This window comes from Notolepis coatsorum (assembly GCF_963971535.1).
Source record: "Notolepis coatsorum genome assembly, chromosome: 5".
In the NCBI taxonomy this organism is placed as follows: domain Eukaryota; kingdom Metazoa; phylum Chordata; class Actinopteri; order Aulopiformes; family Paralepididae; genus Notolepis; species Notolepis coatsorum.
The window spans coordinates 200,152,989-200,166,494 of record NC_140169.1 but is presented as its reverse complement, the minus strand read 5'-3'; the positions used below and the strand labels follow the sequence as shown (position 1 = coordinate 200,166,494).

Here is a 13,506-nt window from a genome sequence, read left to right as displayed (position 1 = left end):
AGGACCACTACACGATGCGGCCACCATCACATCCACCAAGCCCCTTGCCTTTCTGCGGCTGTTCCTCACCGATGAACTCATGGGTGGCATTGTACAGGAAACAAACTTGTATGCTGAACAAACAATGCCCGTCATTGATCCCAACAGGCAGAGTAACAGGCTACGCAGTTGGACGCCTGTCACCCTTGCAGAATTGTGGAAGTTCTTAGGGATACTATTCCTAACGGGGATAGATCGGAAGCCGCAATTATATATGTACTGGTCAACTCTAAAGTTTTTCCATTGCGCCTATTTCTCCAAAACAATGGCACGTAATAGATACCAGGTCATTTGGAGGTTTCTACATTTTAGCAACAACGAGACAGCAGACAAGTCTGATAAAATGTACAAAGTACGCCCGGTCCTTGACTACCTTGTCAACCGATTCCGGGAGCTATTTCAGCCAGACCAGAATATTAGCATAGACTGAGTCCATTTGGGCTCAAATGGACTCAGTTTGAGTAAAATTTACTCTGCAAAATTTACTGTGCACATGGATATATTTGAAACACTATTCTTGGTCCACTTTCAGAGTAGCAATGTTGGTCTATATTGTCAATGCCGTTCATCAGTGTCCTGGTGTTAGCTGCTGATTATTTTCACAGAGTTTCACAGAGTACATATGGCTCACTTTACTAACTAACACACTATGTACATATGTGAATGCACTTTACATGGCGTACCCAATGGTGCTTTTCTCTGAAGAAGTGTTTATAGTGTGCAGAGGATGGGTTGAACACAATACCATTATAAATGTACATGTGTGCTGATGCACACACATAATGGTTATCTGCCATTTTGTCAGGTCAACACTAAACATATTTTACATGTGCAGCGACCATTTTGACAGGTCGAAAATGAATGGACTTGAATATATACACATTGTATGTTGTTTTTGCTACTGTAATGCACTGTACACGGTGTGCCTTACCTGAAGTGAACACATATTGTCCACTTCAAGTGTTATAAATAGTTCGTTATGCTTTTATATTATAGCATGAATGTGAATGCACTTTACATGGCGTACCCAATGGTGCTTTTCTCTGAAGAAGTGTTTATAGTGTGCAGAGGATGGGTTGAACACAATACCTTTATAAATGTACATGTGTGCTGATGCACACACATAATGGTTATCTGCCATTTTGTCAGGTCAACAAACATATTTTACATGTGCAGCGACCATTTTGACAGGTCGAAAATGAATGGACTTGAATATATACACATTGTATGTTGTTTTTGCTACTGTAATGCACTGTACACGGTGTGCCTTACCTGAAGTGAACACATATTGTCCACTTCAAGTGTTATAAATAGTTCGTTATGCTTTTATATTATAGCATGAATGTGAATGCACTTTACATGGCGTACCCAATGGTGAATAAATATTGTACACTTCAAGTGTCAAGTGTGTATATACAGAACATTATTATGCAATGTGTTTTTTACAACATGTGTGTCGAGTATCTGTTGAACACATTGGTGCACTTGCTAATGCAATCACTACTTATCTGAAGTAAAGACATTTTTTCCACTCCATCAAGTGTCAAGTGTGTATTATATACTTATAATGCAATGATTTTTATAACTTGTGTGTCTTAGATTATAATATACAGAATACAATGCAATGCAAAAATGAGATAAGATATTCCTTTATTGATCCCCTTGGGGAAAATTCAGGCATCATGCATTACATGTCAGAATACCTGTGGACGACTACACCATGATATGCAGGTAAATTCATCACGAACAGCTGTGAAGACATATTAGTATGCTGAGATATACAGTAATTGTGTGAAATTGAAGCAATATAATATATATATATACATTATTATAAAAATTCATATGGCATGCAACGTAATCTATATAAAAAATATCCCTATATGCATTGCATTTCATGAATGGTAAAACACGAAGTGGTTTAGTGTTTTAGCATTTATGAAATGCAATGCATATAGGGATATTTTATACTTTACTTGATGACAACGCTTCACATTCGATAAATGGGGGGGGGGGGGGGGGTTGATCATGATTGCATTTATTCCAAGTGCATAGTGTACAATGTGTAACATTATGCACTTGGAATAAATGCAATCATGATCAACCCCCCCCCCCCCCCCCCCCCATTTATCGAATGTGAAGCGTTGTCATCAAGTAAAGTATAAAATATCCCTATATGCATTGCATTTCATAAATGCTAAAACACGAAGTGGTTTAGTGTTTTAGCATTTATGAAATGCAATGCATATAGGGATATTTTATACTTTACTTGATGACAACGCTTCACATTCGATAAATGGGGGGGGGGGTGATCATGATTGCATTTATTCCAAGTGCATAGTGTACAATGTGTGACATTATGCACTTGGAATAAATGCAATCATGATCTACCCCCCCCCCCCCCCCATTTATCGAATGTGAAGCGTATGCACAGTTTTGCTAAATTGCTGCGTTTTCTATACATATTTTTGATTTACCTTGAAAATGTCTATATGTAATATTAGTATGCCGAGAGATGTGTACGGTAATTGTGTGGAATTGAAGCATTATTATAAAAATGCATATAGGCATACAACGTGATCGATACAAATATCTCTATATAATATATGCATTGCATTTCATGAATGATAAACACCACTAAGTGTTGTGTGTACAGTTCATGACATTATTGCACTTGGACAATGTGTTTCAGACGAGGAAATATGATTTTGCGCTGCTGCAGCAAAACGCTCATATCTCGACTTTGAGGAAATGCGCCTCGAATTGGGCCAATATTTACCTTTTTTGGCGTGGAATTGTGAACGAACGACGGCATGGATCAACAAACGGCTTTTGGCGTATTGTACATCAACTAGCATATTGTCAAATGAGCCCAACCATTTCCACATAGCTAAAATATATAATATAGAAATCTATCCGCGGAAATCATGTGTTTTCGCTAAATCAGCCTCTTAACACTTTGGGTGCCTAGAAACGATTTACAACGTCTTTCCCGGCCATGCTCAAGGTGCCGAGGACGCTGTACAGCGTCTTTGATCTGTTTACATCTTTTTTCGATTTTCCCCGTCTGAACTTCACCGCCGAGCTTTTGGAAGAAAATTTTAACCGGAAACTGCATTTCCTCTCAAATTTCACTAGGTGGCAGTGTCCCCCTATTTTCTAACACTATCACAATAGGGGGAATATTGTACCCCACAATGAATCTGGCATTTGATTGGCCAGCATACCTGGCCAATGTAACCACAGGTATAAAACGTTAGCGCGATCCCAGAATCTACGAGGTTTTGGAGGAGAGAGAGAGAGAGATAGATAGAGCGATAGAGAGAGAGAGAGAGATTGAGAGAGAGATTTGAATTGAGATCAGCCTATAGTCTATATTTATAGTGTTATACAGTATAGTGGTAGTATCAGACTAATTGTAAGGTTTCAGCTGTGCTTTAGAAAGTACTTAGTCGTGCTAAGTAGTAGTACTATTCGAGGGATTAGTGTGTAGTCTAGGTAGTATATTTCAGTAGTAGTAATAGTAGTTTGATCAGTTAGTAGTTTCATTTAGATTATTAGATCAGTATGAAGAGACGTAGTGTAGGAAAGCGAGGGGACAATCCGGCGGCGGGTCGCTTTGTTCAGACGAAGCTGGCGTTTGGACCCGCGGTTGTTCAAGCAGCAGCAGCACCAACAGCACCAACGTCTTTGGTAGCTCCGATCGGAGAGAGCCGTGAGACCGTTGCTGGGCCCAGTAACGCGTCTCGCCCCGGGACCGGGAGCGGCTCTACCCGACGCAGTTCGAGGAAGAGGAAGGCTGCCGCTGTGGTCATAGCTTCTTCATGCGAGTCAGGGGACAGCGATTCGACCGCCCACGAATCTGATGGGAGCGCCGATTGGGAACCACCAGGTAATTACACGGTCTTATATATATATATATATATATGTGTGTGTGTGAAACGTGTATTTGATGATTTACATACTGTGACTATGTAACGTTAGTTCGACAAACCAACGGCGATATGCATGTGATTGTGTGTGTGTGTGAAACGTGTATTTGATGATTTACATACTGTGACTATGTAACGTTAGTTCGACAAACCAACGCCGGCGATATGCATGTGATTGTGTGTGTGTGAAACGTGTATTTGATGATTTACCTACCGCTTATTCTGTGACTATGTAACGTTAGTTTGCCAAACCTAACGCTGATATGCATTTATTATATTCTAGCTCCGGAATCATCTGACGATGATCTCGGCTTGGGTCGGAGGTATGAGTCTGATTCATCGCACGATTCAGACGTGGGAGTTGGACACGGTGGTGGTCGACGGGGCAACGGTACGTCATGTTTACTAATGCAATGTGAATATTGTTTTGTGCATGTCCAAATCGATAGTTGAATGATATAGGATATAGTAGGCATGTAGTACAGGCCACGCTACCATGTGCTACAGTTAGGTTGTCTTGTGTGCGTGTGTGTGTGTGTGCATGTGCACGCCCTTTGAAGTGGCTCTTTGAAGTGTGTAGCTATCATGTAAGTGATAATAGTTGCATGCTGGGCATGATACGACGTGGTGGTGGTGGTCGACGTGGTAATTGGTATGTTGCAATGTGAATATTGTTTTGTGCATGTTCAAATCGATAGTTGAATGATATAGGATATAGTAGGCATGTAGTACAGGCCACGCTACCATGTGCTACAGTTAGGTTGTCTTGTGTGCGTGTGTGTGTGTGTGTGCATGTGCACGCCCTTTGAAGTGGCTCTTTGAAGTGTGTAGCTATCATGTAAGTGATAATAGTTGCATGCTGGGCATGATACGACGTGGTGGTGGTGGTCGACGTGGTAATTGGTATGTTGCAATGTGAATATTGTTTTGTGCATGTTCAAATCGATAGTTGAATGATATAGGATATAGTAGGCATGTAGTACAGGCCACGCTACCATGTGCTACAGTTAGGTTGTCTTGTGTGCGTGTGTGTGTGTGTGCATGTGCACGCCCTTTGAAGTGGCTCTTTGAAGTGTGTAGCTATCATGTAAGTGATAATAGTTGCATGCTGGGCATGATACGACGTGGTGGTGGTGGTCGACGTGGTAATTGGTATGTTGCAATGTGAATATTGTTTTGTGCATGTTCAAATCGATAGTTGAATGATATAGGATATAGTAGGCATGTACAGGCCACTACATTTAGTTACATGGATGTGTGTGTGTGTGTGTGTGTAGATGCCTCACCCCATGCCATTTGATGTGTGTGTGTATGTGTGTGTGTGTGTGTGTGCAGTGTGTGTACACACACACACACACAAGATCAAAAGACATGCATCCTCTCCAACACCTTTGAACTTCGCAGTACATGGTGAGGCCTCTATATGCAAATTCCATTGATTACAGCACACACATACACAATGGCATGGGCACATGGCGAGGCCTATATTTAAATGCATGGTTGTGTAGCATATGTAAAATTCCATTGATTACAACACACACACATGTACATGCTTTGATGGCCGCTGATTTATTTTGTGTTCACACAGCAGAACACTCCGAAACCGAATCCGGGGCCAATACACCAACATGCTTGGGTATGTACTAACTACATTTATGTATGTGTAAATGTATTACTATTGTGTTTTGTGAGACTTACTTACTGAATGAATTTAATCCAATTCAGATTCTGGCGCAGACCCTGCAGATAGTGATGCTGAGACTGGCAACGACATAGGATCACATTCTACTCCTGCAGGTAATTGTACATGGTGGTGACTGGCTGCTGCTAGAGCCTGGGCCTGGTGGTAGCTGGCTGCTGCTAGAGCCTGGGCCTGGTGGTGACTGGCTGCTGCTAGAGCCTGGGCCTGGTGGTGACTGGCTGCTGCAGGGCCTGGGCCTGGTGGTGACTGGCTGCTGCAGGGCCTGGGCCTGGTGGTGACTGGCTGCTGCAGGGCCTGGGCCTGGTGGTGACTGGCTGCTGCAGGGCCTGGGCCTGGTGGTGACTGGCTGCTGCAGGGCCTGGTCTGGTGGTGATGGTGGTAAATACAATGACAATGCGTTGCCCTAGTGTAATGTATTACATCATGTGATTCTAGAACAGGATGCTAGTCTGGACATGCCGGAACCCGTTGCAGGGCGGAAACGCACATCTAAGAGCGGTAAGTTGGCCTCACTCTGCACACCACTTCCAGCTCTGACCTCTGACCCCCACACCACGTCCAGCTCTGACATCTGAACCCCACACACACTCACTCATTCACTCACACAGTTTGTAACTACGTGGCATATGAATGTCTACAGTAGGGGTGTTATAGTATATTTGTATAATTGACAGGTCGTGGAGGAGCGAAGAGCAGGGCTGCGATCCGCCAGGAAGAGGAGAATGCCTGGTCTCATGAGGGCTGGGTGCCTCAAAGGATCCCCTTCACAGCCCAACCGGGGTTGCTCCAGGACGCCAAGGCACTCAGATCTTACCGGCCTGCGAAATGGATGGATCTGTTCCTGACAGATGCTTTTCTGAACTCTATTGTTGCCCAGTCCAACCTCTACGCTGAGCAGTCCATTGCCCGGCTGGACCCCACGCTAACCAGTAGCAGGGCACTGCTTTGGAAGCCCCTCACATTGAAGGAGCTGAAGAAGTTCCTCGGACTCCATTTCCTTAGCAGTGTCCTGCGGAAGCCTCGCATGGACCAGATGTGGACCACTGACGACATGATGTACACACCGTACTACTCTGATACCATGCCACGCAACAGGTTCCAATAGATCTGGCGATTCCTCCACTTTGCGGACAATACTTCCCTGGAGGTTAGAGACAAATTGTGCAAAGTACGCCCTGTAGTCGACCATGTAAACGCGAGGTGCAAGGAGCTGTACCAGCCTGAACGCGAGCTCGCCATTGACGAGGGGGTGATGGCATGGCGAGGCCGCCTGACCTTCCGGGTCTACAACCCCAACAAGCCCACCCGCTATGGCATCAAGTCCTACTTCCTGTGCGAATCACGCACAGGATATTGCTTTTCATTTAAGCCATATTGTCGGGAAGGCTCGCTCCTGGGGGACACGGTCGTCGGTCTGCTTGGACGTCTGTCTGGGGCCGGCTATACGCTCTTCATGGACAACTTCTACAACTCGGTACGTATGTCCGCCAGGCTCCGACAGTTGAGGACCGACGTCTGTGGTACCCTCAGGAAGCACCGGGGCGAGCCAGCCATCATCAAGAACATTACCAAACGTGACATCGGTGTGGGGGAGCGCATTGCGGTCAACAACAAGGAGGTCCTGATCGTGGCATGGCGCGATAAGAGAATCGTGAAGACCATCAGCAGCTTCCACGAGGACACCATGGAAAAGGCGATGGTGTGGAAGAAGCAGAAGAAGGGCAAAGCGCTGAGGGTGGAGATGCTCAAGCCATCATCAATCCTGGAGTACAATAAATTCATGAACGGCGTCGATCAGCTGGATCAGAATATATCGTACTATCCGGTTACACGTAAGACTGGAAAGTGGACCAAAAAGTTTGTGATGTATCTGATCCAAATATGTATCTTCAACGCGTTTGTCTTGTACAAAAAAAAGCACCCACAAGGGCATTACTCCAACCTCTTCCGGTTCACCAGGGCTGTGGCGCGGACCTACACAGACGGTAAGGAGAAGAAGATTCCTGGGGTGACAGCGGAGATGGAGGCGGAGGCGGAGGCAGGGGAGGAGGCAGGGGAGGAGGCAGGGGAGGAGGCAGGGGGTGGGGATGAGGAGGAGGCAGGGGCTGAGCAGGTGGGGCGTGTCGACCCTAGGGCCCCACTGGGGGACCCGCAGAGCAGATTAGTGGGTGGCTTTGTGAAGCATGTAATGGTTGCATACAAAGCCACCCCGAAGAAAAAGCTACCGTGTAGGAAATGTCGTGTCTGCAGTAGGCGTGGCATCAGGAGTGAGACCAGATATTTTTGCACATCGTGCAAAGTCCCCCTGCATCGTGACAAATGCTTCGCTCTGTACCACACAAAGAGGGATTTCTCTAAATAGTTTCTTTATTAGTTGTCATACAGAAGTACAGACTACTTCTAAATAATCCGGCACACAGAAGTACAGATTACTTCTAAATAATCCATCATTGTGTGATACAGACAGAACCATGTGTACCGGTACATAGTATAGCTAGCTGAGTGTAGTATAGTATAGTGTAGTATAGTATAGTATAGTATATTGTAGTATAGTATAGTATAGTATAGTGTATGGGTAGTTGCACTGTTTTCTGTACAAGACAAATGCGTTGAACACATGTATTTGGGCCACGGTTGTCGATATTGCATAGGCATGTTTGGACCACTTGCAGATGAGACGTTATGTTAGCGATCTAGCTGTATCGACTCCATTCATAATTTGCATTGTGTGTGTATATAGTTTTTTTTTATTTATCTTTTTCCCCCCTCATTTTTACCGTTTGCACAGAACCAATGGTTGCTGACAGTCACCCAGTTTAAAAAAGTATATACTGTAGGTAACATACCACACTTTTCTAATGCAGTCCATTGGCCTATTATTTATATACTTTGGAAGCATGTATTGGATATTTTTTGGTCCACAGATCATCTGGCGCTTCATCCATTTATCAATGGACAATGCAGTCATCGATGCGAGAGACCAAGTAAGATATGCCCTGTAGTTCATGTGACGTGAATGTTACCAGCAAACTTCTAAATGCACTGAAACAATGGTTGGTTATCCTCCAGTGTTCACTTTTTATAAGGTATTGTATTGGTAAATTACCATAATCCTATACTGTGAATGTTACCAACAAACTCCTAAATGCACTGAAACAATGGTTGATTATCCTCCAGTGTTCACTTTTTATAAAGTATTGTATTGGTAAATTACCATAATCCTATACTGTGAATGTTACCAACAAACTCCTAAATGCACTGAAACAATGGTTGATTATCCTCCAGTGTTCACTTTTTATAAGGTATTGTCTTGGTAAATTACCATAATCCTATACTGTGAATGTTACCAACAAACTCCTAAATGCACTGAAACAATGGTTGATTATCCTCCAGTGTTCACTTTTTATAAGGTATTGTCTTGGTAAATTACCATAATCCTATACTGTGAATGTTACCAACAAACTCCTAAATGCACTGAAACAATGGTTGATTATCCTCCAGTGTTCACTTTTTATAAGGTATTGTCTTGGTAAATTACCATAATCCTATACTGTGAATGTTACCAACAAACTCCTAAATGCACTGAAACAATGGTTGATTATCCTCCAGTGTTCACTTTTTATAAGGTATTGTCTTGGTAAATTACCATAATCCTATACTGTGAATGTTACCAGCATATAATGCACAGCAACAATGGTTGGTACTGATGACTTGTCACCCAGTTTATTGAACATATTTTACAATAAAAATGTTCATGGCATCAAAGTTTCAAGTTTTTTGCATTGTAAAGTATTCTGTATTTTATAATAATGTTGTCTGGACCTACACCAGTAGTTATAAAACTTACTTGTTCATTAGCGCCAGGCATATCAATCAAATGACCAACAAAGTAATCAATCAATCAAACAAATCAATCTATGAATCAAACTATCAACAAAACAATCAAACATTCTATCAAGCAAATGACCAACAAAGTAATCAATCAATCAAACAAATCAATCTATGAATCAAACTATCAACAAAACAATCAAACATTCTATCAATCAAATGACCAACAAAGTAATCAATCAATCAAACCAATCAATCTATGAATCAAACTATCAACAAAACAATAAAACATTCTATCAAGCAAATTACCAACAAAACAATCAAACATTCTATCAATCAAATGACCAACAAAGTAATCAATCAATCAAACAAATCAATCTATGAATCAAACTATCAACAAAACAATCAAACATTCTATCAATCAAATGACCAACAAAGTAATCAATCAATCAAACCAATCAATCTATGAATCAAACTATCAACAAAACAATCAAACATTCTATCAGGCAAACTATCAACAAAACAATCAAACATTCTATCAATCAAATGACCAACAAAGTAATCAATCAATCAAACAAATCAATCTATGAATCAAACTATCAACAAAACAATCAAACATTCTATCAATCAAATGACCAACAAAGTAATCAATCAATCAAACCAATCAATCTATGAATCAAACTATCAACAAAACAATCAAACATTCTATCAATCAAATGACCAACAAAGTAATCAATCAATCAAACCAATCAATCTATGAATCAAACTATCAACAAAACAATCAAACATTCTATCAAGCAAACTATCAACAAAACAATCAAACATTCTATCAATCAAATGACCAACAAAGTAATCAATCAATCAAACAAATCAATCTATGAATCAAACTATCAACAAAACAATCAAACATTCTATCAATCAAATGACCAACAAAGTAATCAATCAATCAAACCAATCAATCTATGAATCAAACTATCAACAAAACAATAAAACATTCTATCAAGCAAATTACCAACAAAACAATCAAACATTCTATCAATCAAATGACCAACAAAGTAATCAATCAATCAAACCAATCAATCTATGAATCAAACTATCAACAAAACAATCAAACATTCTATCAATCAAATGACCAACAAAGTAATCAATCAATCAAACAAATCAATCTATGAATCAAACTATCAACAAAACAATAAAACATTCTATCAATCAAACCAATAAAACAATCTGTCAAACAATCAATCAATCAAACCATCCATCCATCCATCCCAGTCTAAATTGCTTTATAACACGTTCAGTACCTATTATCACCCCGCCGGCACACCTTTCATAAAAGTGCCTGTAACTTCTGTTCTAAATAATTTACCTCCACTTTTATCTTTTGTTGACGTTTTTTAACTTGTAATTGTGAACGAACGAAGACATGCAGAAACAAACGGTTTTTTGCATTGTGTACATCAACTTGTCGTCTTCAAATGAGCCCAACCATTTCCCCATAGTTATAATATAAAATATAGAAATAGCTCCGCTAAGATCATGAGATATGCTAGAATCGTCCAGGAATCCTGGCAACCCACAGTCATTTTCCGGATCTGGCAACCCACAGTCATTTTCCGGATTTTTGGCCGGCACCCAAAGTGTTAAGAGTCTGGCACGGTGAGGGATTTGCCGTCTCCCCCTAGTGGCGTTCAAAGTGTTAAAGGAAAACTCCAACATTGCGGACATGACTGGGTAGCCTTCGGGAGAGGTGTTAGTTGGACAATGCCTAGGCTACCCAGTCATGTCCGCTTCCATTCATTGTGCTAAGCTAGGCTAACATGCAGCCAGATAGCTTTCTACTCAACGCACAGAGGAGACTGGTATCTATCTTCTTGTCTCTCTCTGGAGAAGAAGGTAAGCTAATTTCCCAAAATGTTGGAGTTTTCCTTTAAGTACAGTACTAGAGTAAAAATACTTAGTTACTTTCCACCACTGATACTCATTGGACAGGAGCTGCTTGAAAGAGGTGCAGTGGTTTTACTAACCCGCGCTCCCGGGAAGCCCATCACACCAGTCTCTCCTGTATTATCAGCCTGAGGAGAGAAGGGTTAGAAAATCAATCAAGAGTAATAGCATGCTCTGTGTGTGTGTGTGTGTGTGTGTGTGAGTGTGTGTGAGTGTGTGTGTGTGTGTGTGTGTGTGTGTGTGTGTGAGAGTGTGTGTGAGAGTGTGTGTGAGAGAGTGTTTGTATGTGTGCATGCGTGCATGTTCAAGTTCTTTATTTGTCAAATACACAACAATACAGGGGCATTGCAGGTAATGTCGTTTTTGTGTTTCAAGCTCAGACTCAACAGTGCACGATTAAGAAACAACTATGAATATAAGAATGGTAACAATAAGTAGTAGTAGTAAGATGAAATAAAATAAAATATAAAATGAGGTAAGATAAAATAAAATAGTCAATTATTTACAGAAAGTGTCTTGCGTATAGTGTATGTGCATAGTGCAGTGCACTTCCTCTATATTTCGACTCGTCATTGCCAGTGATCAGGCAGATTCTTGTACGTATGAATTAGTGCTGTCAATAGATAAAAAAAATTTAACTAATTAATCTCACAATTTTCTGTAATTAATCTAGATAAAAATAGCATTTTTCTATTTAAGACCGAAGCTTGTAACAGATATTTACTTGAGTAAAATCATGGAATTAATGTAAAATCAACACAAAGAAAGTATATTTTGATTCAAAGACTATTTTAATAGCTTTCTTTGAATAGTTTCTCCCCTGTGAAATACAAATGTTCAACAAAACCATCAACATTGACTCAGCTAGACCTCTTTCTTATATCCGCGGCGCTAAAATTGAAGATTTTTCACTCCATAGATTAATCTAGATTAATTTATTTTAATGCTTTAAATAATTTAAATTAATCTCCAAAATTAAAGATTTAATTTTGACAGCCCTAGTATGAATCTATGATTTCATACATGTATGAATGTGAATGTGGTCACGAGTATCACTCACCATATCTCCTTTCTGACCCTTCACTCCTTTCGTTCCCTAGAATAAAGGTAGATAAAATAGTGATATTGTGATGAATACATTATACATCAAAAACATAATAATAGGTTCCACTCCACTATGTAACATTTGCCCAATGGCGACACCATGTGGCCGTGAGAGGTAACTGCTCAGTGTTTCACACAAATGGGGGGGATAAGAGATCACGGCAATACATTTTTTTTTTTAATTTCTTTAGGCAAAGTTGTTTTGTGTCATTCCCATTTACTGTACACTCTAGAAATTACCCTGAAGCCGTTTACGTAGTTCTAATACACGTACATTGTGTAGTTAATGTTTTCAGAGAATAATAAAATGTAAATTAATGTACAAAATATATGATTGTGTCTAGACACATTTTGTAGAACGTAACGTAGAAGCATTATGCATAATGGGTTTGGTCTTTTGAAACATGGTACTGAAAGGTTGAAGTTGTAAGGTCACCTTAGGCACACAAGGCATGTCCCCAGGCACAGACACAGTCCCAACACAAATATTACTACTATATCCCTCATTTAGATTACCCTTTAGATTACCACTAGCAGTGATTTCATCACCTCAAAAGCCCTGTTTTTCAAAAAACAACAGGGCTTTTGAGGTGATGACATCACTGCACCCAGGTAGCAGTGGTTCGGCAAAAAAGTTTCAGAGTATATATCTGCTTAGAAAACAAAAATGTCTAATAATGTTTTATTTCTCCATGTGGTAAATAAATAAATGTTGGGAACTAGGCTACACTGGCACACCTACTTCCAGTGAATGACGCTAAGCTAGGCTAACGGTGCGGCTGTTCCCTAAGCCTAATGCATGCACAGAGAAGAAAAGGGTATCTATCTGCTTGTTTAACTCCAGGGTAGATGGTTAATAAGCTAATTTCCCAAAAAGTTGGCATGTTCCTTTAAGTACTGAGAGGACATGAAGAAGAGCTGCTCTACTGAGAGGACATGAAGAAGAGCTGCTCTACTGAG

General features: G+C 40.8%; 1 protein-coding gene across 1 annotated transcript in view; it reads right to left on the bottom strand.

Moving 5' to 3' along the window:
- Positions 1 to 13,506, bottom strand: part of col4a2 (collagen, type IV, alpha 2) — a gene marked incomplete at its 5' end in the record, with an annotated part of 201,665 nt that overhangs the window by 112,587 nt on the left and 75,572 nt on the right. Inside the window, 2 exons of the mRNA XM_084314415.1 lie at positions 11,523 to 11,570; positions 12,503 to 12,538. Of these exons, the coding sequence (XP_084170541.1) occupies positions 11,523 to 11,570; positions 12,503 to 12,538 (84 nt within the window). The remainder of the gene's footprint in view (positions 1 to 11,522; positions 11,571 to 12,502; positions 12,539 to 13,506) is intronic.